General features: G+C 39.0%; 2 protein-coding genes across 2 annotated transcripts; one reads left to right on the top strand and one right to left on the bottom strand.

Annotated features, from left to right (window-relative positions):
• Window positions 1-2,242: 2,242 nt before the first annotated feature.
• LOC129816718 (homeobox protein Hox-D12a-like) lies at window positions 2,243-3,958 on the bottom strand. Its single transcript, XM_055871532.1, has 2 exons — window positions 3,391-3,958; window positions 2,243-3,162 (listed from the first exon to the last, which is right to left on the bottom strand). The coding sequence occupies exons 1-2, from the start codon at window positions 3,956-3,958 to the stop codon at window positions 2,924-2,926; spliced, it is 807 nt and encodes a 268-aa protein (XP_055727507.1). The 3' UTR covers window positions 2,243-2,923.
• Window positions 3,959-19,275: 15,317 nt separating this feature from the next.
• Window positions 19,276-23,714, top strand: LOC129816721 (homeobox even-skipped homolog protein 2-like). Its single transcript, XM_055871536.1, has 3 exons — window positions 19,276-20,094; window positions 20,449-20,687; window positions 21,586-23,714. The coding sequence occupies exons 1-3, from the start codon at window positions 19,710-19,712 to the stop codon at window positions 22,192-22,194; spliced, it is 1,233 nt and encodes a 410-aa protein (XP_055727511.1). The 5' UTR covers window positions 19,276-19,709; the 3' UTR covers window positions 22,195-23,714.
• The last annotated feature ends 3,968 nt before the right edge of the window (window positions 23,715-27,682 follow it).

A 27,682-nucleotide genomic window follows, 5' to 3' on the forward strand; every position in this document is an offset into this window, starting at 1 on the left:
CGGTACTGGGGCTCGGGCTCCCGAGTAGCGCAGCGGTCTAAGGCACCACAGACCCTGTTTCGATTTCAGGCTGTATCACAACCGGACGTGATTGGGAGTCCAATAGGGCGACGCACATTTGGCCCAGCGTCGTCCGGTTTTGACCGGTGTAGGCCTTCATTGTAAATAAGAATTTGTTCATAACTGACTTGCCTAGTTAAATAAAGGTTAAATATGTTTATAAATACAATTATTTAAAAAAATAATCTCAAATGTAAATAAAAAAGATAAGCATGATTGGCTGAAGGAAGGCTTGGCACCGCCAAGTACAACACATCTCTGCTGGCTTTGACCATCTGGGGTCAGAGACCACGTGCACCAAGCAATCACCAATAGTTCTATTGCACAGACAAAATGGCGGGTTCTAGTTTAAATGTATATTTTAGCTGGTGGAGGAGAAACCCTTTGTTGGGGGACGATTACTTAGTGACCTATAATAACCTATAGTCTATATCCTATCCTACACTTTCAACAGTATTTCAGACGATAGGCCTATATTACTTTCATTTTCAAGTTACTTCATTTGCACTTTACGGATAGAAATATAGGCCTATAAAATAACACAAAAGAACGTGAACGGGAAGTAAATAGGAGAGCATTCACCATAGTGAATACCTAACATATTACGCCTAGAATTGTGGGCCCTTTCTATTTTTTTCCATAGTATTATTGCACCGATTAGGCTATGCCCTTTTGATGGAAAATCTACATAAATGTCCTAGATAAGGCACTTTCATTCGACAGGGCTATGCGTTATTTTTTCGTAGAACAGGAACACAATAGGGCTACTAAATTATTTTTGGGCGACACCTTTGGTAACAAGTTAGAGAACGCTTTATATATATATATATATATATATATATATATATATATATGTGTGTGTGTGTGTGTGTGTGTGTGTGTGTGTGTGTGTGTGTGTGTGTGTGTGTGTGTGTGTGTGTGTGTGTGTGTGTGTGTGTGTGTGTGTGTGTAGACTATTGTTTCATATAATTGCATATAACCTCAGTTGGGTCTGAAATGTTTGATCGTTGCTATTTTGACAAAATAACTAGAACCAAATTAAAATGTTATCCCGAAATGCGTTGAGCCCGTGTTGTTTTTCTATATAGTGTACTACAATGAAAAATCCCCAATCACAATCACAATAACCACACAATAAATGTGAAAAATATTCCATTAAATTATCATTGTTTATATTAACCTTGCAGTAGAAAATCGTGAAACACACATGGACTACTACAATGTTAAAACGTCATTACGCACAAGACATGCCCAAAACGAAAAGTAAACGACAACAGACGGTATAGTAGAGGGGGGAAAAAATGTTTTATTTCAACCCATGTACTAAAACAACAATATCTAGTCCTATACTACCAATAATATCGTATGCAAAATAATTGCTATTGGCAATGAACACAGATTGACAAAGACAAGATGAGTAAACTGCAAAACAGTTGTTGTTGACCAAATGGTCGAGTTCAGGCCTTGTTTTCAGGCCTTGTTTTCAGGCCTTGTTCTCAGGCCCGTCTCATGGATGTGTCATCAAATAGATAAATTCCTTGCAAATAACACACAAAGCACACAAAAAAAAATTAAACCATTCGAATGATCAGAATGCAGTATACTATCTGGTTAAAGTTTGTGTAGGTATTTTTTTTTGTGTGTGTAAGATACTAACTTGACCTTAACTTTGTTTTGGCTCCACCACATCTGAAGAGCATGAGCAGACGTCTTCTAGCAGAGTTCTCATAAAAAGACATTTGGAGAACACACCGTTCCCCTTTGATCCCTTCAGATAATGGGATTGTAAACTAACAAATATAATTTCAGAATCATGAGGTAAATAACGGACCATTAAAAAGTTCGAGCTAAACCACTTCGAATAAGCATTTTATTAAGTGAGTGTGTGCTTACTTTTGTAATAATTATAACTTTTTAAAACAAGTATAGCCTATACATTTTAGTCATTTAGCAGACAGCTCTTATCCACAGCGATTTGCAGGAGAAATTGGGGTTATGTGCCTTGGAATTGTATGAATTGATGTAAATGTTTAACTTTTCTAGAAAAGTGTATCTATATATATATATATATATCACACATGATACTAACATTGAGCCAGTAAACTGTTCAAATTAGTCCTACTCATTAACTGGACCCCCAAGGCAGTTTTACTTGAATATAGAGAGAACGCTGTAGCTTACCCAAGAGCTCTCATTCGATTGCAGCGCCAACAGCGGAAGGCATTATAAAGCCTATGATTACGCATACATTAAAAATAAGACAAAAACACATTTACACACAATTATTATATCCATGAGATAGACATGCAAACACTTAAAAAATAAATAATCCAAAACACTTTTTCATGGTTCATTAAACCACCGACAAATACGAACTTGAGCTTGGACGAGCAATTCCTGTAGGCCCAGTTTGATTTCAGGCAGGACTGACCCGTTCAATCAGATATGTGCAATATCCATTTCTAACCATATAATCAATTTTTATTTCGTCAATACAATACGACGTATCCTACACAATTTATACATGTAGGCTACAGAGATTAAAATATAAATAACATTCATTTTGATACTGCATAAATACAAAAATAAACTATTGCATAGCTATGTTAAACGTTCTATATATAACCACAATAAACCCCTTTTTTTCCAAGAGCGTACCTTATCACTGAGTTATACGCTCAGAAATACTAAGTGTGGTCATTGAACAAAATAATTTGATGTATCCCATTAACCTAAATCGCATGCTTTACAAAACACAAGTTTCATTTTGTGCCTTTCTGAAAATGAATAGAGTTTGAGGTTTGAAGTGTTTGTTCTTGTCTGAACAGAATCCACACGAGGTCACTTTCAGGACCCAAGGCTCTCAGTACATGGAGAACGCATGCCCGCGCATCACGAGTCTCTTCTTTTTCATTCTGCGGTTCTGAAACCATATTTTGACTTGTTGATCACTCAACTCCAGTCTGTCAGAAAGTTCCTTCCGTTTTTGCCTGTTTATGAATTCGTTCATCGTGAATTCGTTCTCAAGTTCAGCAAGCTGTGGCTTTGTGTATGGTTTTCTCTTCTTTCTCCGTTTCGCCTGTGAAGAGCACCAGGGTGCGCCTGGAGAACGGAAAAACTGTCCTTAGCAACTTGTGGATCTCCAGGTATAAAAACCAATATGACATGCTGAAGAATCCAGAAGCAGGCATGGTCTGCAATTATCATCGCGTAAACATCAAATATAACAATAACTATGATTTGGAGGTGACGTTATTAAATTAAGAAATAAATAGTCTAGACATACAGAGCAGTTTAATTTTAAAATAACAAAAATCGTTAGATGCTTACCATCAGAAAAAGCCGTTCTGGCACATGCATTACTTGTAGATGGTTGAATTCGGGGATTTGAATTGGCCGACTGCTTGATGCCGGCGGCAATTGCCTGGTTGGTGTAATTCAGTTCGTGTTGTGCACCGGAATTATCTGACCGTCTGTCCAAGCTCGAAAATGCATATTTCGAGCTATCGAAAGTGATAACTCCATGTTCACCAGAAAAGGCCTGCGCGTGTCTAGCAGGTTCTTCTGGTTTGTGGTTAACATCCTGAAAGTAGTATTTACTGGACTCGTCAAATGGTCCCTTGTTGTGGTCGTTGGGATGAGTATTTACAGGCACTGAATTGGGTAGAAACGGCGGAGAGTAGCCACTAATGGCGCGGCTCTGAGGCGGAGATGTGCACGAATTTGGGGAAGTCCACGGGAGCGAGCACACCTCTCGCCTGTTGTAGGAAATCTGATGCAGCTGGGGGAGATGAGCTCCATTGCTCCGCAAGTTGGAAAAACATAACGACTCCGGGATGGGGAAATTCAGAGAACCAACATAGCTAGAATTCAGAAGATTTTGCTCACACATTTCCATGAAGCTCTCTCAAACGCTTCTTACAACCCTTTTAGCGACTGCTAACAATAAAGGAAAATGAATTGTTGATTTGTTAATGCAGTGTCACGTGATATGCAAAACATGTTGTTCAGTCCTACCATTGGCCATAATACTGCACGGAAATATATTCCATAAGGTAATGTGATGTTAAGAGAGAAATACAAGTACATGTATAGGCTTATATGAAAAATACAAATGGGACATTTTTTTTTAACTAAAAGGTGTTTGTTAGATGGTTAAATCGAATCGAAGATGTTTCGTATTAGTATAATGCATTGTTGCTAGTTAGCTATAGCCTACCATTTATTGTTATAATTTAAACAAAATATTTGTTCAGTGCAAGACAATGTAATTTACACAAAATATGCTCAAGTTAAGAGAGAATGTAGCTATTTTTCCTTATTTAGATAAAAGTATAAAAAAAACGTTTTGGATATCGTAAGACTATTCCTAACACGGCTCACAAGTCCAAGACCTTACTAGCAAGTCAGTCAAGAACACGTTCACTTTTAATGAAGGCCTAGGAACAGTGGGTTAAGTGCCTTGTTCAGGGGAAGGAGGACAGATTTTTAGCTTGTCAGCTCGGGGTTTCGACCTTGCCCCCATTCGGTTACTGGTCCAATGCTCTAACCACTAGGCTACCTGCCGCCCCGTTAAGCATATTATGCTGTATTACTGTTCATACAATTTCAACGCAATAATACTAGCTAATCCTACTAACAAATGTTGAGTATTACATACATCCTAAATCGTATTCTTCCTCTTTTCACAGCTCATGGATATAGGCCTACATATACCTCAAACGACTGAACATAGTTTTCTTATTCGAGAAATTGTGATTCCCCACTACTGTGACTGTTTTATCAGGCATTTAGAAATGAACGCATTATTGGATTAAGTATATAGACAAATGTGCCTGTAATTGTCAAACGAACAACACGGTAGCCTTGCATACCTTCAAATGAATTTTGTTATCATGTTATCATTACCTTCAAATTCATTTGAAGGTAATGATAACATGATAACAAAATGATAACAAATGAGTAACCATATGGGAAGAAAATAGATATTATAGCCTACTCCTGTTCATTCTACCTTTTGTGCCATTTGAAAAATACCAATCCCGTTCAGGCCTATGGCTATGGTTCATTTGTTATTCAATTATACATCAACGTATTTTCTTTCCTTCACACGTTTAAATAGTACTATCTCTTGACATATATAGTAAAGAAATGTCCTCTTTTGATACGTTTCATTAGCAAACCTGGTTATAAATATATTAGCAGCTGGATTAGACAACATACAAATATATATTTCTTAATCTATTTCACAACATAAATTGCTAGGTTCTGGATTTCTATAATATCGATATTAGCATTGTCTACTCTCAACACTTTTTTTCATACTGACCCTTGACATATCTCCATTAGTCATTTTACGTTCTCCTTTAGTTTCCGCAGCAAATCTAGACTGGATCCTCGAGAAAATGACCATTGTAAACTCTCCGTCTCCGGAAAGAAAGGCGACAGCCTGGCCTCCCATCTTTTACGAGTCTAGTAAACTTAAGAATACATTAAAACGACATTATTTGAGCCATTGATACACAGAAAACGATGCTCCAAAATATGTTATATGGATATTACAAAAGCCAACGTTTTACTTACTGAAAGCGTGTAATATCGGTATAGTTCAACGTCAAAGTCCAGAGAGCTCCGATTCATCAAAAACAGGTCGAAGTAGACTGACTACATGTTTAGTGTGGTTTCTTCTACAGACGACTGTTCACTTGTTAGAACAAAGAAATTGCCTCTGGTTGCCATTCTAGAAAATATCATGCATACAACTTTTGATGTGGGTTGATCACTAGTAAGATAATAGATAATAGCCAACACCCTGACAATTTAAACCCAGGCGTGTGTCTCATATGAACTGTTGCTGTTTTCTGAGACTGGGTGGGTGGGTGGGTGTTGTTGTAATGAAACAGGCACATCTCGAAGCCTTAATCTTCTGACCCGAAGTCCAGCGCGCTATCGACTATGCCCCAAAAGCATGCTCGAGTGGCAGAGTCGATATCCGCACTTATAAACCCAGGGTCTTTACAGTATATTTTGCGCTGACATTAAATAGCAGGTTTTTATATTTTCATAGAAAACGTCACCAAACCGATTATGATTTTTCTTAATATAGAATATAGCGATTTTCCACCAACTCTGATAATTTTATTGGCAATATAAATGTATTTTAATTGTGTTTTTCGAAAGAAAGTGCCCTCTTGTGGAGCAATTGCGTGCTGAATCCAGTAGATGGTGTCACGTTCCTGACCTGTTTTCTGTTGTTTTTGTATGTGTTTAGTTCGTCAGGGCGTGAGTTGGGGTGGGCATTCTATGTTATGTGTTTCTATGTTGGGTTAAATGTGTGGCCTGATATGGTTCTCAATTAGAGGCAGGTGTTTGACGTTTCCTCTGATTGAGAACCATATTAAGGTAGGCTGTTCTCACTGTTTGTTTGTGGGTGATTATCGCTGTGTCTGTGTTTTGTTGCGCCACACGTTACTGTCTCGTTCGTTCATTCGTTTTTCCTGTTCGTGCATTCTTCGTTATATGTAGTTCTCATGTTCAGGTCAGTCTACTTCGTTTGTTTGTTATTTTGTAAATTATCAAGTGTAGTTCGTGTCAGTGTTCGTCTTGCCTATTAATTTCATTATGTCTACATACTTCGCTGCGTGTTGGTCCGATCCACGAGGAGGAGAACGAATATGACGACCGTTACAGATGGCGAAAATTGACCATGAATAGTTGCCATTTTATTATTAATTCCTGTGATGAGATCATAGTCTGTACATGTATTATAAGGTCAGAAAGAAAACATTTATATAACATTTTTATAAACAAAGACTATGAACATTTTTAGATTGATAGATTACATTGATTGATCGCAAAACTAAAAACGTGGACCTACGTGCAAGTAGGCTACAAGTCTCAGCGTAGACTTTCTACATACCTTCACAACCACATCGCAAAAGGTGTGTGTTGTTAGACCATAGTCTAAGATACACAATTAATGTTTAATAAGAACTGACCTGATACGTCTTAGAAATATGCGAACATTTGGTTGTGTGAACATTTGTATTTTATTCACCCAATCATACCAAATTCCCTCTTTGCTTTGGCTAAATGTTACCTTATGAAAACAAATTAGCGTAATTGTAAATGTGTGGTGACGTATTCAAGCAGACCCATGTCCATCCATAAAAAGAAAAAGTATAAAATAATAATAAAATAAATGTGAATAGATTTTAAGGGGCGGTTTCCCGGACACAGAAGCCTAGCCCTGGACTAAAAGGCCCTTTTAATGGAGATACTCCATTGAGAATGATTTTTTGTCTTTTTCTGGGTAAAACCTACCCCAAATGTATGCCCCTCGTCTAAATCTAGGTGATATGATATTATTACAATATACTTGAAATGTGGCCTGAATAACCCAACCATAAACAAGGCCTACAATGTCAACAACAGTAACAACAAAAACATCTCAGAAATGTATACTGTATACAATTTAAACATAAATATATGATTTAATATAAACAATAGACAGTGACTCAACCTATAAATTAGCAGGGATTACAACACATTAATATAAATATTTACCAAAATAACTGATAGCTGAGACAATAATGATAATGGACACGACGATTTTGAAACCATATTGTTACTTGTCTCTCAGAAAGTTTGGTGGAAGAAGCTATCCGTAGTTTTTTCTCTTTGGTAATAAACTCTCGTAGTTCCTTGAGCTGTAGTTTCGTGAAGGGCACCCGTTATTTCTCAAACGTCTGTATAATGGGCTGACACATTGTTTTTACTCCACACAGGTATGGAAAAAGAATACATGTTACATGTTTTCGAGAAGAGGAAAATAATTTTGACATGTTATTACCACAACCGTAAATGTCAGTTAGTAGTGTGGTCTTGTGTGTTTTCAGGCTAAAAGACGGTTTATTCATTCTTCTGGAACCCTCGTGTAGGCAAACTAATTTAAAAAATATTTTAAACTACCAAAGCCATTGTAAGTGGGTGAAATAATAGTTCAAAAGAGGTCAAAGAAGATATAACCGACCTGTGAGAGATGACTTGCAGAATTGCGAGCCCTTGGTCTATTCTCTGGTATAAAACAGTGGACTGCACCAACTATTAGCCCAGATCCATTGATGATAGTCCTCGATAGGTAAAACACGCTCATGCCTCCGATCTCCAGGACCAGCCCTGGTTACAACAGATACAGCATGATATCCAGCGATTCTTGGGTAGCGTTGGAAAACATCACCAACATCTTTTCAGTCTGGACTGCATTTTTACTGCAGTGTAGGAACTTTTTTTTTTAAACTCAAAAACAAAGAAGAAATGCATTGGTTTATCTGTGAAGTATGCAGATAGAATTAAAATTAGAATTAACAAAAAATTTACAAAAAAACAGAGCAAACTAGAATGCTATTTGGCCCTAAACAGAGAGTACACAGTGGCAGAATACCTGACCACTGTGACTGACCCAAACTTAAGGAAAGCTTTGACTATGTACAGACTCAGTGAGCATAGCCTTGCTATTGAGAAAGGCCGCCGTAGGCAGACATGGCTCTCAAGAGAAGACAGGCTATGTGCACATTGCCCACAAAATGAGGTGGAAACCGAGCTGCACTTCCTAACCTCCTGCCCAATGTATGACCATATTAGAGACACATATTTCCCTCAGATCACACAGATCCACAAAGAATTCGAAAACAAATCCAATTTTGATAAACTCCCATATCGACTGGGTGAAATTCCACAGTGTGCCATCACAGCAGCAAGATTTGTGACCTGTTGCCACAAGAAAAGGGCAACCAGTGAAGAACAAACACCATTGTAAATACAACCCATATTTATGCTTACTTATTTTAACTTGTGTGCTTTAACCATTTGTACATTGTTACAACACTGTATATATTTAATATGACACTCATAATGTCTTTATTGTTTTGAAACTTCTGTATGTGTAATGTTTACTGTTAATTCGTTTTGTTTGTTTCACTTTTGTGTATTGTCTACCTCATTTGCTTTGGCAATGTTAACACATGTTTCCCATGCCAATAAAGCCCCTTGAATTGAATTGAATTGAATTGATAGAGACGCCAGGGACGTTGATTTCATTACACCCTGTTGTAATATATTACTGTCAGGGAATTTGCAACCAAAGTAACTACTCGCGAAATGACAGCCAAAAGTAAGTGATGGATTTGCAGTTGCTGTAGACAGGTCGGTTGCTTATGGTTGAAGAGATTCTGAGCCAAGCCAGTTCGGTTTGACTTAAATTGTGTATACCGTTAGTCCTGAAGCAGACCTGCTTGGGTGAGAGCCGCGAGCAGATTAATAAAAACTACGATTAACAGAGGAGATGTTATCTACCAATAACTTCATTTCAGTTTTGAAGAACAGCCACCGCCATTTCTCTCCGTGGAAAACCTCATATAGTCCTCTCAGATCCACAAGGTACTGCATTGCAGCGCGTGAAACCAAACCAAGGATGAAGACAAATAAGCCTTTATATATGTTTCGCTTGACTAATTACAGAACACTGACAACTAAATGTGGTTGGTCGGTTGCTTTCACGTGACATGCATATACACCATGGATAATAGCTAATCTGAGTACTAGGCTATTGTGGTATTGTTTTTGGCAAGAATAATAGTAAAATAAGGAAAATGTTAATTAAATAGTACTCAGGTTTCCAAAACTATAAAACGTAAAAACTGCAAAACATTTGAATATTAAATAGGCCTATGCTTAAGCCTATAGAATCAGAAAGTGACTTCATAAGAGACTTCATACGTGACTCCATAAGTGACTTCATAAGTGACTTCACAAGTGACTTCATAAGTGACTTCATAAGAGACTTCATAAGAGACTTCATAAGAGACTTCATAAGTGACTTCATAAGAGACTTCATAAGTGACTCCATAACAATGTTTTTGTATTGTCAACAAATGTATCAAAAGCCTATTTTATTCATCACTGACAGCTTTTATTTAACTGAATAAATACAGGTTAACTTAGCCTATAACGTTTTCGTTGCCAACTTCGCCAAGACTTTCTCACGGCTGAACCTATCTGAACTGCAACCAACTACTGAAACAGCCTATTCAAAAGAGCCTATGGTAAAAATACATCCTGAACTGAACAAACAAACAAAAAATCAGAACAGAAAAAAGAAGGTTATTGTCTGAAAATGGGAAAAAACATGAATACTTGTTAAACGTGGGAAGCAGCTAATAGCACTTTTAAAAACTGTTGCATGCTTTGTGTCGACTTCATTAGTTATTCTTAAAATATTTATATCAAACTAGTTATGCAATTGTAATGAGAAAAGTCACAATGGTATATTCAAAATAATTCCATTATATAGCAATATAGAAATCAACATGTTTTTAACTTCGTGTTATAAACAATGAATGCATGTTGCGTTGCGTCACATATACACATTTGTACCGTTAACAATATTTTTTAAGTGGCTTTTGGGATCTTTTTTTTTCGTTGGGAATACACAAACCACTGTGCTAGCATTTGATTGGAATAGGAGTCCACACCACTATTCGAATATTTTTTGTCCTAGAAAAAATATTTTAAACTATTATTCAAGCCTTATACATCCATTGGCATCGATGTCACTATAGAATCAATAATCCAAACATTGTTCAAAGTCATAGAATAGAATTTAGGCCATATGAAATTTCAGTAGGATCTCCTGTGAGGGTTTACTCTGCTCAAGCTTACGCCAAATACTAAATAGTCAACTACAATAAAAACAGACAATTGAGGCTGCTTTGCGTGATGTATTGTTGTCTCTACCTTCTTGCCCTTTGTGCTGTTTGTTGTCAATAATGTTTGTACCATGTTTTGTGCTGTTACCATGTTGTGTTGCTACCATGTTGTTGTCATCTTGTGTTGCTACCATGCTGTGTTGTCATGTGTTGCTGCCTTGCTACGTTGCTGTCTTAGGTCGCTCATTATGTAGTGTTGTGTTGTCTCTCTTGTCGTGATGTGTGTTTTGTCCTATATTTGTATATTTCATTTTGTATTTTTAATCCCAGCCCCCGTCCCCGGAGGAGAATTTTTGTCTTTTGGTAGGCCGTCATGGTAAAATAAGATTTTGTTCTTATCTGACTTAGATAAATAAAGGTTCAACTTAAAAATAGCACGACATGGAAACACTATCGCACTTGAACATCACACTTGAACTTTGCTGTCTGTACTTAACGATATAATAGCCCCCCCCCCCCCCCCCCCCCCAAAAAATAAAAAAATAAAAATAAAATAAAGGCCTGTTGTCAATAAAAAGTTGTGTTCCTCAAATAAAATAAACTAAAGATCGAAAACAGGGAGCATACAACACAATGCGTAGCTGCACATCAAAACTGATGAAAGCTACAGTGAATTCGGAAACTATTCAGACCCCTTGACGTTTTACACATTTTGTTACATTACAGCCTTAATCTAAAATGGATTAAATTGTGCCCCCCCCCCCCCCCCCCCCATCAATCTACATACAGTACCCCATGATCACGAAGCAAAAAATGTTTTTTAGAAATGTTTGCAAATGTATAAAGTAAATAAATGGAAATATCACATTTACATAAGTATTCAGACCCTTTACTCAGTACTTTGTTGAAGCACCTTTGGCAGCGATTACAGCCTCGAGTCTTCTTGGGTATGATGATCCTACAAGCTTTGCTCACCTATATTTGGGCAGTGTCTCCCATTTTTCTCTGCTGATCCTCTCAAGCTCTGTCAGGTTGGATGGGGAGCGTCGCTGCACAGCTATTTTCAGGTCTCTCCAGAGATGCTTGATCGGATTCAAATCCGGGCTCTGGCCACTCTAGGACATTCTGGGACTTGTCCCGAAGCCACTCCTGTGTTGTCTTGGCTGTGTGCTTAGGGTCATTGTCCTGTTGGAAGGTGAACCTTCTCCCCAGTCTGAGGTCCTGAGAGCTCTGGAGCAGGTTTTCATCGAGGATTTCTCTGTACTTTGCTCCGTTCATCTTTCCCTTGATCCTAACTAGTCTCCCAGTCCCTGCTACTGAAGAACATCCCCACAGCATGATGCCGCCACCACCATGCTTCACCATAGGGATAGGGCCAGGTTTCCTCCAGACGTGACACTTGGCATTCAGGCCAAAGAGTTCAATTTTGGTTTCATCAGACCAGAGAATCTTGTTTCTCATGGTCTGAGAGTCTTTAGGTGCCTTTTGGCAAACTCCAAGCGGGCTGTCATGTGCCTTTTATTGAGGAGTGGCTTCCGTCTGGACACTCTACCGTAAAGGCCTGATTGTTGGAGTGCTGCAGAGATGTTTGACCTTCTGGAAGGTTCTCCCATCTCCACAGAGGAACTCTAGAGATGAGTCACCTCCCTGACCAAGGCCCTTCTCCCCCCATTGCTCAGTTTGGCTGGGCAGACAGCTCTAGGAAGAGTCTTATTTCTTGGGGAAATTCAATGCTGCAGACATTTCTTGGTACCCTTTTCCAAATCTGTGCCTCTACAAAATCCTGTCTCAGCACTCTACGGACAATTCCTTCGACCTCATGGCTTGGTTTTTGCTCTGACATGCACTGTCAACTTTGGGACCTTATATAGACAGGTGCGTGCCCTCTCCAAATCATGTCCAATCAATTGAATTTACCACAGTTGGACTCCAATCAAGTTTTATTTTTTCTCCAATCAATTTCTATTGTGTTATTGACTGTACGCTTGTTTATTCCATGTGTAACACTGTGTTATTGTTTGTGTCGAACTGCTTTGCTTTATCTTGGCCAGGTCGCAGGTGTAAATGAGAACTTGTTCTCAACTAGCCTAACTAGTTAAATAAAGGTGAAATAAAAATAAATAAAATAAAAAGTTGTAGAAATATCTCAAAGATGATCAATGGAAAGGGTCTGAATATTTAAGTAAATAATGTATTTCTTTTTTTTAATATAAATTTGAAAACATTTCTAACAACTTGTTTTCGCTTTGTCATTATGTGGTGTTGTATGTAGATTGTTTAGCATTTTAATTTATATAATCCATTTTAGAATAAGGCTGTAACATAACAAAATGTGGACAAAGTCAAGGGGTCTGAATACTTTCCGAAGGCGCTGTATATTTCCTTTATAGTTCCTATATTTTTAACGGCCATAACAGTGGCACACACAGAATAGACGTTCTTATACGTTCATAACTAGTTGAATTCCTAAGGTCGAATCAGTCGGTGTACAGCGAGTGTAACCTTTCGCTGTGAGTACAGTTTGGGGCATAATACTTGCAATTGAAGATTCTGTTGAAACTAATGAATAGAGTAAACCTTCTAGCACAAATCTATTGTCTAAAAGGGTGGCAGCCTGCAATGGTAGAAAGTTATCACTAGATGGCTCTATCAGTTTACATTGAGAAGGGATTCATCAATTGTGGAGACTACAGTAGCTGAATATCCATCACAGTCCAACGCAAGTCCTACACCTGTGGGCTTAAATTACTTCCTAACGAGTACAATTTGAAAAGTCGAAAAACAAAACCAGACAATCGATTTGTGCTCTACAACCTGCTGTTTTGTCTTTGACTTCTACTCAAACGAGTGTCTTAAAAAAGTTGTTGACAGACTGCACACTGTTGTAAAACTTGAGGGAAGTGAGACAGCGGAACGTGTCCACCTTTGGCACACTAACGTCAAAGACCTCATCAGTGAGTCACAAGTGCAACAATTAGACTTGATGAAGTGCTTTGGGCATAGGTTCTTAATTAAAGTGAACTAAATGATTCTAAAATGAAATAGATATAAAATAACACTGAACTGTTCCAATGATAGAACCTAAGTATCACGGCTAATTTAAACCATCTACAATTAATCTGACACAGAGTATGCCTATTTATTTAGATATAAATATGAATTCAAACACTACATAGTACGAATCAACCAATAATGATACTATTTGTTTCATGTATTTCATAAATACATACATTTTATATTTAAGTATTGTTGGCTGTTTTTGGGAATAGCCTACAAAAGTTGACTAGTTTTACTGATAAACGACAGCTATAGTAACCTATATCACGTGACATAATAGTCTATTCATGCATCATAAGGGGAAAACACCTACATGTTTTGTTTACTCACAAAATGACAGCTAACTTATATATCAGTTGACATACTAGTCTATACATGCATCACAAGGAGCCAATTTCCCAAATAATTTAAATTTTCATGCTAATATCCCATTGTGACATCATAATTGTGACAATGTATGTAACATCCATTTGTGACGTCACAATACAAATTGACACTTCCCTAAGCCCCGCCCCACTTGGTTACTGTTGCAACAGAGGACAACATTTTCCCAGTGCTTTCCAATTCCTCATTCAACAACTGGCAAACTATTATTTAACCTTTATTTAACTAGGCAAGTCAGATAAGAACAAATTCTTATTTACAATGACGGCCTACCAGAAGGCAAAACGCCTCCTGCGGGATGGGGGCTGGGATTAAAAATGAAATATAAAATACAAATATAGGACAAAACACACATCACGACAAGAGAGACACCACAACACTACATAAAGAGAGACTTAAGGCAACAACATAGCATGGCAGCAACACATGAAAACACAGCATGGTAGCAACACAACATGACAACAACATGGTAGCAACACAACATGACAGCAGCACAACATGATCGCAGCACAAAACATGGTACAAACATTATTGGGCACAGACAACAGCACAAAGAGCAAGAAGGTGGGGACAACAATACGTCACGCGAAGCAGCCACAACTGTCACTAAGAGTGTCCATGATTGAGTCTTTGAATGAAGAGATGGAGATAAAACGGTCCAGTTTGTGTGTTTTTTGCAGCTCGTTCCAGTCGCTAGCCTCTAAAAAGAGGAGCGACCCAGGGATGTGTGTGCTTTGGGGACCTTTAACAGCATGTGACTAGCAGAACAGGTGTTGTATGTGGAGGATGAGGGCTGCACTTGCAACGGGTATACAGAGATGGCCAGTTTACAGAGGAGCATTGGTGGCAAATCTGATGGCCGAATGGTAAAGTACATCTAGCCGCTCGAGAGCACCCTTACCTGCCGATCTATAAATTACGTCTGTATGAGTTGACTACCTCAATCTCTAAACCCTCAGAGGTAGTAATCACACCGGTGGGGAGAAGGGCATTCTTCTTACCAAACCACATGACCTTTGTTTTGGAGGTGTTCAGAACAATGTTAAGGGCAGAGAAAGCTTGTTGGACAATAAGAAAGCTTTGTTGTAGTGTTTAACACAAAATCAGGAGGTGCCAGCTGAGTATAAGACTGTATCATCTGCATATAAATGGATGAGAGCTTCCTACTGCTTGAGCTATGTTGATGATGTAAATTGAGAAGAGCATGGGACCTAGGATCGAGCATGGCAGAATCAAATGGGAATCCTAACTTAATGAAGTGGTGGTTAAAGAGCTCAGCCACGTGCTCCTTGTCAGTAACAACCACATCATCAGGGGACACAGGCCATTGTGAGGAGGAGGGTTTATTCTCCAGGTCTTTAACCGTTTTCCAGAACTTCTAGGGCTTAGACCCACAGAGACAGAACTTCTCCTTAAAGTAACTAACTTAGGCCTTCCGGATAGCCTGAGTGCACTTCGTATGCTTCTGCAGAGCGATTTGCCAAATGGAATTCTTGAGGTAGAGTAACGCTGCAAGATAACAGTTTAACCAGAGGCTGAACCGGTTTCTATTTCTCAATTTGTTAACAATACCACTGAAAAAAATCTAAATAGAAGGTCCAAGCATCTTCGAAAGAGGGGACCAAGCTGATTCTATACCAATTTACAGAGGCCAGGTCATGAAGGAAGGCTTGCTCATTAAAGTTTTTTAGCAAGTGTCTATGACAAATGGCCAAACAATATATTCTCAAGACATCCCCTAAAAAATGTTAACGAATGCAGTAATTCCCATTCCACTTTGTAAAAACACTAGGAAAATCAGCTCCAAGTGATTTTACATTTCCAAAGTATTCCCACGCATGATAGAGATGGTGCCGGAAGAGATGGCTGCTATTGTGTGTGTTTTTTCACAGCATTTGTAACTTACTCTGTACATAATGTTTCTGCCACAGTCTCTTATGACCGAAAAGAGCTTCTGATGCCGGCACTAAGACGATACTCAACGAGCTGTATCCATGAGCAAACAAGAAAATGCTCATCCAGAGGCGTTGCCGATGACTTTAATGCAGGGAAACTTATATCCGCTTCACCTAATTTCTATCAGCATGTTAAATGTGCAACCAGAGGAAAAAAAACTCTAGGCCATCTTTACTCCACACACAGAGACGGATACAAAGCTCTCCCTCGCCCTCCATTTGGCAAATCTGACCATAACTCTATCCTCCTGATTCCTGTTTACAATAAAAAACTAAAGCAGGAAGCACCAGCGACTCACTCAATAAGGAAGTGGTCAGATGACGCAGATGCTAAGCTACAGGACTGTTTTGCTAGCACAGACTGGAATATGTTCCGGGATTCTTCCGATGGCCTTGAGGAGTACATCACATCAGTCACTGGCTTAATCAATAAGTGCATTGATGACATTGTCCCCACAGTGACCATACGTACAGTTGAAGTCAGAAGTTTACATACACTTAGGTTGGAGTCATTAAAACTCGTTTTTCAACCAGTCCACAAATTTCTTGTTAACACACTGTTGTTTTAGCAAGTCGGTTAGGACATCTACTTTGTGCATGACACAAGTCATTTTTCCAACAATTGTTTACAGACAGATTATTTCACTTATAATTCACTGTATCACAATTCCAGTGGGTCAGAGGTTTACATACACTAAGTTTACTGTGCCTTTAAACAGCTTGCAAAATTCCAGAAAATTATGTCATGGCTTTAGAAGCTTCTGATAGGTGAATTGATATTATTTGAGTTCTGAGTTCTGGAGACGCACAGGAAGCCTGGTGCGTGGTGTAGGCACTGGTGTTACTGGGCTGGGGCGAGGAGGTGGTGCCGGATATACCGGACCGTGAAGGCGTACAGGAGCTCTTAAGCACCGAGCCTGCCCAACCTTACCTGGTTTAATGCTCCCCGTAGCCAGGCCAGTGCGGCGAGGTGGAATAGCCCGCACTGGGCTGTGCTGGCGAACCGGGGACACCATGCGTAAGGCTGGTGCCATGTACACCGGCCCGAGGAGACGTACTGGAGACCAGATATGTTTAGCTGGCTTCATGGCACCTGGCTCGATGCCCACTCTAGCCCGGCCGATACGTGGAGCTGGGATGTACCGCACCGGGCTATACACGCGTATAGGAAACACCGTGCGCCTTTCCGCACAACACGGTGTCTGCCCGTACTCTCGCTCTCCACGGCAAGCCCGGGAAGTTGGCACCTGACTTCGCCACACTCCCCTTTATCCCCCCCCCCCCCTGGGGTTTCCTCTCGGGCTTCCGGGCCAGCCGTGTTCCCTCATAACACCGGTTCCCCTTCGCGGCTGCTTCCGCTCTCCTAGCTGCCTCCACCTGTTCCCATGGAAGGCGATCCTTACCAGCCAGGATCTCCTCCCATGTGTAGCAACCCTTTCCGTCCAACACTTCTTCCCAAGTCCATTCCTCCTGGTACCGCTGCTGCTGCTGCTGCCGCTGCTGCCCGTTGCTACGCTGCTTGGTCCGAGATTGGTGGGTGGTTCTGTAACGGCAGCCTTCCCTCTCTTCACGAGAAGAGAGGGTGTAACAGGGATCGGACCAACACGCAGCGTAGCCAGTGCTCAACATGTTTAATTAAACGATAAACAGTGAACACTTAACACGATACAAAATAACAAATGTGGCAAACCGATACAGCCCTATCTGGTGCAGAGAAAACACAAAGACAGGAAACAACAACCCACAATCCCCAACACAAAACAAGCCACCTATATATGATTCACAATCAGAGACAACACAAAACACCTGCCTCTGATTGAGAACCATATGAGGCCAAACATAGAAACAGACAAACTAGACACACAACATAGAATGCTCACCCAGCTCACGTCCTGACCAACACTAAAACAAGCACAACACACAAGAACTATGGTCAGAACGTGACATCAACTGTAGATATTGTCTTGTTCATCACAGGATGGCCTTCCTACTCACAGAAAATGGCATTGTGATAATCCAGGGAAACTCTGGGGGGCGCCAAAGGATGGATACACGACGTTCCTCCCCGCTTTGTTCCATTCTGTCACCGAATATATGATGCATTCACCGTTAACCTTACCGTTAGGAGCCATTCTCCCTCTGAATCTGACACCATTTAGGAGACAGAGCAATACCTGGATGTATTATGTTCCAAACAATATTACAATATACCTTATAGTTCATGTTGCCTTAAAGATCTAGAAGCAACACATCGGGAGACATGCTACTAACTCATCACAATATTAACACCACAATATTTGATAACAGAAAAAACTATGTGATTGCAACCTGTGTAACCTATATATTTTGAGATACCGGTAGTAACCTGTGTAACCTATACATTTTGAGATACAGGTAGTATAGTTCTAAAATATGCACGTCACCAAATCATATACAATACAGGTCTGATTATAATACAACTCCAAACCTGTGTAAAAATAGGTCATATTTCACGAGGAGGAGTTTTGATTGAGCTCAATAAAACATAATTATTCCAGGCTTGAAAATGACAAAAATAAAGAAGAAATTAGTCTTCGTTAGGTCCAATTTCTTATTAATTGTAATTCATTCTAAAACACAGTATTGTTCGAGAAGTAATGGAGACAATAGGCTACTAATAATAAGCGAAACTGCCAGTGTCACAAGCATTGTTTGCATTGGTTATACCATACTGGATCTGACATACATTGTTTAAATTATAGATATAATATAATGATGCTCTCAAAATGTGTTTTTACATGTGTGCAGTGTAAAACACAAACATGACAAAAACGCAAAAGACAACTTCAAATGATCATAAAAAAGTGAAACAGTTATATTCACAATCATAACTCGCATTTAAATGTTTAAATGCTGTTAAATGGATCTCACAAAATAACTATATCAGTAATAATGTATCATTCAAAAATCCCTCTATGGAAATGATCGATGGAGAAAGAGAAGCAGACGGAAGGGCAGAGAGAAGAGAAGGGAGAAACAACAGAGAATCAAAGCATAATGATATTCCAAAAAGAAGAGGGAGATGTTGCGGCGCACATTTTATTAATCAGGCTGTCAATTTCAGGCGAGGCCAAACCCACGGGCAATCTAAAGCAGACTCGGATCAGTCCAGGAACACACACTCACTCCACTCCTCACTTCTCCTCTTCCGCTCCACGTGTATATACATTCATCTGACCGCAGGCCGCATCCATCATCAAATGAACGCCATCTCGTATTTATTTGGTTATTAAACCTGTTACAATATATGATCATTCGAGCAGCTTCACGCGTACCTTTACATTTTGGGCAAAAAATGATTCACGGGTCATTTTGAACGGTCATTCGTTGCTCGCATTGGCATTCTATTTATTTTTACGTCTCTCTCTCACAAAAAAGGTGTTATATTATTTAGAGACAGTTTGCTGATCTGAATGCGGATGAACTCCGCCACAACTCATCGGAGCACCAGCCCCGGAAATAGTTTTTTTCCCTACAAGGCTTAATGATGGAGAGAAGAAGAAAATAGATGATTCTGATGGAGAGAGGTCTACACAGTCCCGTGTCTGGCAAAAGGCTCTCAAACCTGTCAGACTCCGTGTTGAGAAATTCCGTGTTGGAGGCCCTCGAAAATGCTCAGCACGGTGATCGACTAAACCCGAAAATAACTTCCGCCTCGCTTCATGGAAGTCTCGGGGATATTCCAACCAAAGGCAAATTCGAGACGGACAGACTTTTCGGTGCCCACCACAACAGCGAGAAAAACTCCTCAGCGGAGATTTCATTGTCAGAAAGCAGAAAAAAAATCCATTTATACCCTGAAGTTTCTCAAGACTCAGACATGAACAGTGATGTGGAGGTGGGATGCCAATCGTATCGTTCCCCGAGCCAACACAAGGAAAACAACAGCAAAGGTAATATTCACTTGGACCTCAAATGTAACGATCGAAATAAATCATGAAAGATAAATAAATAAATGTATTTGATACCTTAAAACGGATAATGGATAACAATATCAATATTATAATAATATAACAATATTATAAATAATAATAATAGGCCTAATAATAATAAGTAATAAAGAATAAATGTGTCTTTCATTTTCAAATATTTCACAGCTATTGCTACAAAAATGATGTATTATTTAGCGTATAGGTATCATCTCATGTGATATCATAAGAATATATAATAGCCAATATACACAACAACATTGCCTATAAAGCTTAGATGAGACTATCGAATAATAATTGCATATTTCTTTCCTAAAGGTTTTTCTGACAATAATACTGGAGGCTCCAACACAAATTCATCCTTCCTTTCCAATTTGAACGGGAATGGAATGTGTTCAAACATGTCAAATGCGGATCAGGTGAGAAGGTACCGGACTGCATTCACCAGAGAACAAATAGGAAGACTGGAGAAAGAGTTTTACAGGGAAAATTATGTCTCAAGACCAAGAAGATGTGAACTTGCCGCATCACTCAATCTACCTGAAACTACAATAAAGGTAGGCCTGGGTTCTGTTATATGCGTACAGGGGCTCACGAGTGGTGCAGCGGTCTAAGGCACTGCATCCCAGTGCTAGAGGCGTCACTACAGACCCTGGTTTGATTCCAGGCTGTATCACAACCTGCCGTGATTGGGAGTACCATAAGGCGGCGCACAATTGGCCCAGCGTCGTCCGGGTTAGGGGTTGGCCGTCATTGTAAAATAAGAAATTATTCTTAACTGACTTGCATAGTTAAATTAAGGTTCAATCTTTTTTTTTTTTTTTTTTTAATACATGACATAATAATGTAGGTTACATCACAAATAGTTAGGAATGTATATGCTACAATTATATTACACACTCCACTAAAACACACGCTGGTCAACATGCATACATCGGAAAACACACGCACACACACACACACACACACACACACACAAACACACACAGAGAGAGCAAACACATACACACAGAGAGCAAACCTATGACCGAATACGTTTTGTATAATTCACAATGTGAGCAAGACAATGGTCTACTCGAATCTATTCCAGAAATGAATCTGAATCTGAAATGAAGTAATTAATTAATTAATCTGAAATGAATACATGAAAAAAAAGTCACTATAAAAAAAAGTCTACACATTTCTTCAACTTGCTGATTTGTTTAATTAATGGTCCCTAAAAATAACTATTCACAAATACATGTATACTGGCCTATTCGTTTTAAACTCTTAAATTTGTCAAACTTGCATTAGCAATGTTCACGAAGTAAATATTGTTATAGGCACACGCATGTCCTGAACACTGGAAAAATGCATGCGAGTCGACCCGATATTTTTTAATGCTTCAATGCCACAATGCGGGTTGGATTGAATAGGGTCTTAAAGTAAACATGAATGATGATTCTCTGTCTGTAGGTATGGTTCCAGAACAGGCGGATGAAGGATAAGAGGCAACGTTTGGCGATGTCTTGGCCCCATCCAGCAGATCCAAGCTTTTACACCTACATGATGACGCACGCGGCAGCCACCGGAAGTCTACCATACCCTTTCCATTCCCACATGCCTCTTCACTATTACCCGCATGTTGGTGTCACAGCAGCTGCCGCTGCCGCAGCTGCGTCTGGTGTTGCATCGTCACCTTTCACTACCTCCATTCGCCCTCTCGATACTTTCCGTGCACTCTCCCATCCTTACTCACGCCCAGAGCTTCTCTGTGGCTTCAGGCACCCAGGACTTTATCAGTCACCCGCAGGCCTCAATAGCTCGGCGGCAGCAGCAGCGGCAGCAGCAGCATGTGCAGCTGCGGTCAGCGCACCATCGGCTACTGGGCTATGCTCGTGCCTCAGTTGTCGCAGCAGCCAGGCGGCCAGCGCGCTAGGCTCCAGAAGTACCAACACTGACTTCACCTGCACCGCATCCGGGCAGAGGTCCGAAAGTGGATTTTTTCCGTATTCTGCAGCTGTCCTGAGCAAAACCTCGGTTCCATCACCAGACCAGAGAGAGGAATCTTTACTAAACAGATAACTTCATCACTGGAAGATCTAAATCAAGTGCAGTTGGTTCTGTTTTATGCTTTGCTATTAGTTTATACATAGGCCTACATCTACGACTCCAATATTTGGGGGACAAATAAAGGTAATTTCAAAACAATTAGCATATTATTATTTATTTTTTAAAGAAGCCAAAAGTGTTAACATTGGTAAGTGCTAAATTGACAGTAATTTAAAGGACCATTTTGTAGTGCGTTGGTGATGAAGCTTTATTTTTCTTACTTCACACCTGGATTCCTGTGCCTTAAAACCAAGACATAACTATCAAATTCAGTGATAGGCCCACACTACTCGTGATTTATCCACTTATATCAAATATATTTTCCATCAATTCAATCTTCTTTTCAAATTTCCCAGTTGTATTTTGGTATTAATTTAAGGCACTGTAAAAGTAAGCAATTTTTTTATTTTATTATTGTTCTCTGCACTTATCAAATCAATGCTGGGCATTGCTTTTCTCTATGAAATATTGTTACGTGTAGATTCGTTATTAGTGTAGGTTATGGTGAGAATCATATTTAAGATATGTGCCACAACAACTACTACTGAATAATGACCTGTACAGCTCAAGGGATATTCCTAATCTTCAAGTAAGGTGCATAGAATTTTGCACCGCTTTGAACTTGTCAGTAATGATGTTAAGAATAGAGGATTATGGCGAAAATTGCCAATCCTGTACCTTCACTCCTCGTTCTGAGACCCGCTGTCAGGTGCTATAATATATAGGCGTGTATGATCTCCGGTGTATACTGATTTAAATTGAAGAAACATTCAACAAGTCACATAACTTATGTAAAAATATATATATATATTTTAAATAATTTATGTGACTTGTTGAATGTTTATTCAATTTAAATCAGAATACACTGGAGATCTTACACGCCTATTTCACCATTATTTTTGACTATTATATTGTAAGGTAAACATGGTTCTATGGCAACTACAAACCAAATAAGTCTTATGTCATGCAAAAAAACATGTTAGAAGTCCATACATGTAAAAGGCGAGAGTTCATTTAAACAAGGCCTCCGAGGGCTGATAAACGATAAGTGAAAGCTGTTTAAAGGATTGAAATAATGAAATACTAGTTATGTCCCCAGGGTCTCTGAGATAAATGGATCTGTATATTATATCTCTGTATTTAAAATATTACCAACTGTATGAATTAAACACATTTTAACTTGAGAAAAAATTTGCAATATCTTTATGTAAATCATGTAATTTATTGATGATGTTTTGTTCTTGGGAAATAAATATTTAAAAAATCGTCAAAACGTTTTCCTATCTTTGTTTGAGATATATGAATAAATGTCTATATTATTGTCAAAATCACAGGTTTGAAGAGGTATGATAAAAGTGAGATCATCTTTGGTTATGGATGTCATGTGTTTACATTTCGTGCAATATGTTTATTATGCGCTTTATCTATTTACAGGTTTAATCAATAGGTTCTCAACTGACTTGCCTAGATAAATAAAGGTTAAATAAAATAAAATCAATAGGGAAGCTGTATCTGTAGCATATATGAAGCAGGGTCATACTGGCCGGCTACTTGGGTACGCTGACACTATTTTCTCTCCGGAAAGTCTGTCTGGCATTAATTAATAAGACGCAGAAAACTATTGGGAATATGAAGACTGCTATCACGGGTCATTCCGAACCTAAAATGTACCATTATTTTTTACATTTGACCTCTAAATTATACAAGCTGATAGTGTCGTTAATTACAGTTGGTTAAATATATACCAGAGTGCCTTCAAGGGACTTTGAGAAAGGTGACATTTTTTGAACGTCCCCATTAAAGAAATAAGATTAGGGCAGCAGCAGATTTAGGCGTGATATATCGCCATGTTTCCATGGCGAAGGTTTCAACCTATACAACAAAGGCATTGAGTTAGATGGCGATATAAACAGGAAAAGACAGCGGAAAAACATTGCCCACAATAACACGATCAGTTTTGTATCCAATGTGCAGACTGAAAAAATAATGAATCATAAAATGCAAAAAAACTGTCACCTTTGCCGAATTGCTTTTGACAAGAAAATGAATCTGTGAGTTGTTTAATATATTGTATACTTTCTTTATTTCGGTGCTAATAGAAAACAACGAATTAAATGTCCACCAGAGAATGAAATACAAAGATCGATGATCCTGCCCCTACTGTCCAACCACCCCTATTTAATTGACTGTATTTTATGGGTAATTGAACTGCTTGTTGTAAATTGAAGATGTTATAGAAACGACACGAACACTACATTTACTGACATTCATCGCATTTTTTGACATTGACTATCTGATCAGCCCGTCATGCTAACCTCCAATTCTTCATTACATACAGTTTACGATCTGTTACAGAAAAACTTGCTTGTTCCAGAGTGATTGATTGCCTTGTTAACTCGTGTTCTTGTAAGTGTGACCGAACTGATTACGATGCATATGTTTAGAATAATGTTTCATTTAGCTGACTGCAAGTAATAGGGTGACAGCTGCTGCGGGAGGACAAAAACCTAAACTACAGGGAGCAAGTGGGACCAAAACACTCCACCGTTAAGGTGGAAATACAAAATAAGAAACTGACCCGACTGCTCCATCTATGGATTTGGAAATTGTTTAAACATGTTATTGCTGAAGTTATTGAATAATGCGTTATGTTGCCTTCTGCATCAGTACTGAGACTTCTGATAGTAATTTGGTTGTAATAGCGTGGTAAAATAGACCTCTATCACCACAGTAATATAGATCTATCTAAATAACAGAAAATCTACATTTTTTTTGTTGCATTTTTGCATTTTGGCATCCAACTCATTTACAAACATGACCTCACATAAACAGACACATGACAACTTGACTTAAATCAGATTTGGAGAGCCTTCTCTAGCATCATGTTAGGAACACATTGTCCTTATTTCAGTCTGATGCTGTAAACAGTCCAATGACATGCTAGATGTTGCCATATTTGCCGTGCAGGCTAAATGTATAATTGCAGGCCTATCATGGCTTTCAAAAAGGGAGATTTATGCTATTATTAGCCCACTGAAGTAAAATGATCTCCACCCCTGTTTGTCTCAAATGAATGCTTCTGTTCAAATGTTACTTTCACATATTACATGATATAAATGTAGCTATAACCTATTATAGACAGAATTAAATAGTTAAATTAACTTATCAGGCCATAATGATGATGAATGAGATATTAATTCAGATTCAAGCCTGGCAATTTGACGCATTTTGACGCATTTTGATAGTTCTTAAATAACATTTAGAATAGCAAGTCATCCCCTCAATCAATATAAGCATGCAATTCGGTCTCTCGTAAAATATATATATATATTTTTCATGAATATGTATTGAAACATGTTCGCAATTATCTTTGGAAATAACCTTCACTGGATTAAACATAAATTCTTGCACGGTCTTTCTTGCTGGAGACTATTAAAGTGTTATGATCCACAAAGCATTGTTTTTAACGTGACTTTGTTCTTCTACCGCCGACACCAAACGCCCGTTTGCCAATATATAATTTTATTTTCGTAAAGGATTTGCCAATATTAGCATACATCTCAGGTTTGCGTTTCAACTCTGTTCATGCAATCAACATTACACGTTTTTCTTCGTAAATGCATTTGGAAATCCATTTGATTGAAATACAGAACTATCCCTGTGCTTTAAAATGTGTAGTGTAGCCTATACACTATGGCCTACTGAACTTCACACAGCTTATCGGATACACCTTTCTTCCGGATTCACATACACAGTCGGAAGTTTACATACACCTTAGCCTAATACATTTAAACTCAGATTTTCACAATTCCTGACAATTAATCCTAGTAAAAATTCCCTGTCTTAGGTCAGTTAGGATCACCACTTAATTTTAAGAATGTGAAATGTCAGAATAATAGTAGAGATAATTATTTATTTAAGCTTTTATTTCTTACATCACATTCCCAGTGGGTCAGAAGTTTACATACACTCAACTAGTATTTGGTAGTATTTTCTTTAAAATTGTTTAACTTGGGTCAAACGTTTCGGGTAGCCTTTCACAAGCTTCCCACAATAAGTTGGGTGAATTTTGGCCCATTCCTCCTGACAGAGCTGGTGTAACTGAGTCAGGTTTGTAGGCTTTCTTGCTCACACACGCTATTTTAGTCCTGCCCACAAATTTTCTATAGGACTGAGTTCAGGGCTTTGTGATGGCCACTCCAATACCTTGACTTTGTTGGCCTTAAGCCATTGTGCCACAACTTTGGAAGTGTACTTGGGGTCATTGTCCATTTGGAAGACCCATTTGCAACCAAGCTTTAACTTCCTGACTGATGTCTTGAGATGTTGCTCCAATATATCCACATCATTTTCCTGCCCTATGATGCCATCTATTTTGTGAAGTGCACCAGTCCCTCATGCAGCAAAGCACCCCCACAACATGATGCTGCCACCCCCGTGCTTCACGGTTGGGATGGTGTTCTTCGGCTTGCAAGCATCCCCCTTTTCCCTCCAAACATAACGATGGTCATTATGGCCAAACAGTTCTATTTTTGTTTCATCAGACCAAAGGACATTTCTCCAAAAAGTACGATCTTTGTCCCCATGTGCAGTTCCAAACCGTAGTCAGGCTTTTTTTATGGCGGTTTTTGAGCGGTGGCTTCTTCCTTGATGAGTGGCCTTTCAGATTATGTCGATATAGGACTCGTTTTACTCTGGATATAGATACATTTGTACCTGTTTCCTCCAGCATCTTCACAAGGTCCTTTGCTGTTGTTCTGGGATTGATTTGCACTTTTCGCACCAAAGTACGTTCATCTCTAGGAGACCGAACGTGTCTCCTTCCTGAGCGGTATGACGGCTGCGTGGTCCCATGGTGCTTATACTTGCGTACTACTGTTGGTACAGATGAACGTGGTACCTTCAGGTGTTTGGAAATTGCTCCCAAGGATGAACCAGACTTGTGGAGGTCTACATTTTTTAATCTGAGGTCTTGGCTGATTTCTTTTGATTTTTTCCATGATGTCAAGCAAAGAGGCACTGAGTTCGAAGGTAGGCCTTGAAATACATCCACAGGTACACCTCCAATTGACTCAAATTATATCAATTAGCCTATCAGAAGCTTCTGAAGCCATGACATAATTTTCTGGAATCTTCCAAGCTGTTTAAAGGCACAGTCAACTTAGTGTATGTAAACTTCTGACCCACTGGAATTGTGATACAGTGAAATAATCTGTCTGTAAACAACTGTTTTAAAAATTACTTGTGTCATGCAGAAAGTAGAAGTAGACTTGCCAAAACTATAGTTTGTTAACAAGAATTTTGTGGAGTGGTTGAAAAATTAGTTAGTGACTCAAAACTAAGTGTATGTAAACTTCCAACTTCATCTGTACATACGGTGTGTGTAAACTCTAGCCTATGAGCCTCTCAATCCAGGATAGTTGCCACAGAATAATCCAAAGCACATAAGAACTAGGCAATA

The sequence above is a fragment of the Salvelinus fontinalis genome, chromosome 19, assembly GCF_029448725.1.
Source record: "Salvelinus fontinalis isolate EN_2023a chromosome 19, ASM2944872v1, whole genome shotgun sequence".
Taxonomy (NCBI): Eukaryota; Metazoa; Chordata; class Actinopteri; order Salmoniformes; family Salmonidae; genus Salvelinus; species Salvelinus fontinalis.

What these genes read in the sequence shown, in the direction of transcription:
- LOC129816718 (XM_055871532.1), bottom strand. Translation starts at nt 3,958, where the DNA reads ATGGAAATGTGTGAGCAAAATCTTCTGAATTCTAGCTATGTTGGTTCT. An exon ending in CAGAACGGCTTTTTCTGATG is followed by an intron (nt 3,163 to 3,390) that starts GTAAGCATCTAA and finishes TCCGTTCTCCAG; the next exon opens with GCGCACCCTGGTGCTCTTCA.
- LOC129816721 (XM_055871536.1), top strand. Translation starts at nt 19,710, where the DNA reads ATGATTCTGATGGAGAGAGGTCTACACAGTCCCGTGTCTGGCAAAAGG. An exon ending in CAAGGAAAACAACAGCAAAG is followed by an intron (nt 20,095 to 20,448) that starts GTAATATTCACT and finishes TCTTTCCTAAAG; the next exon opens with GTTTTTCTGACAATAATACT. An exon ending in TACCTGAAACTACAATAAAG is followed by an intron (nt 20,688 to 21,585) that starts GTAGGCCTGGGT and finishes CTCTGTCTGTAG; the next exon opens with GTATGGTTCCAGAACAGGCG.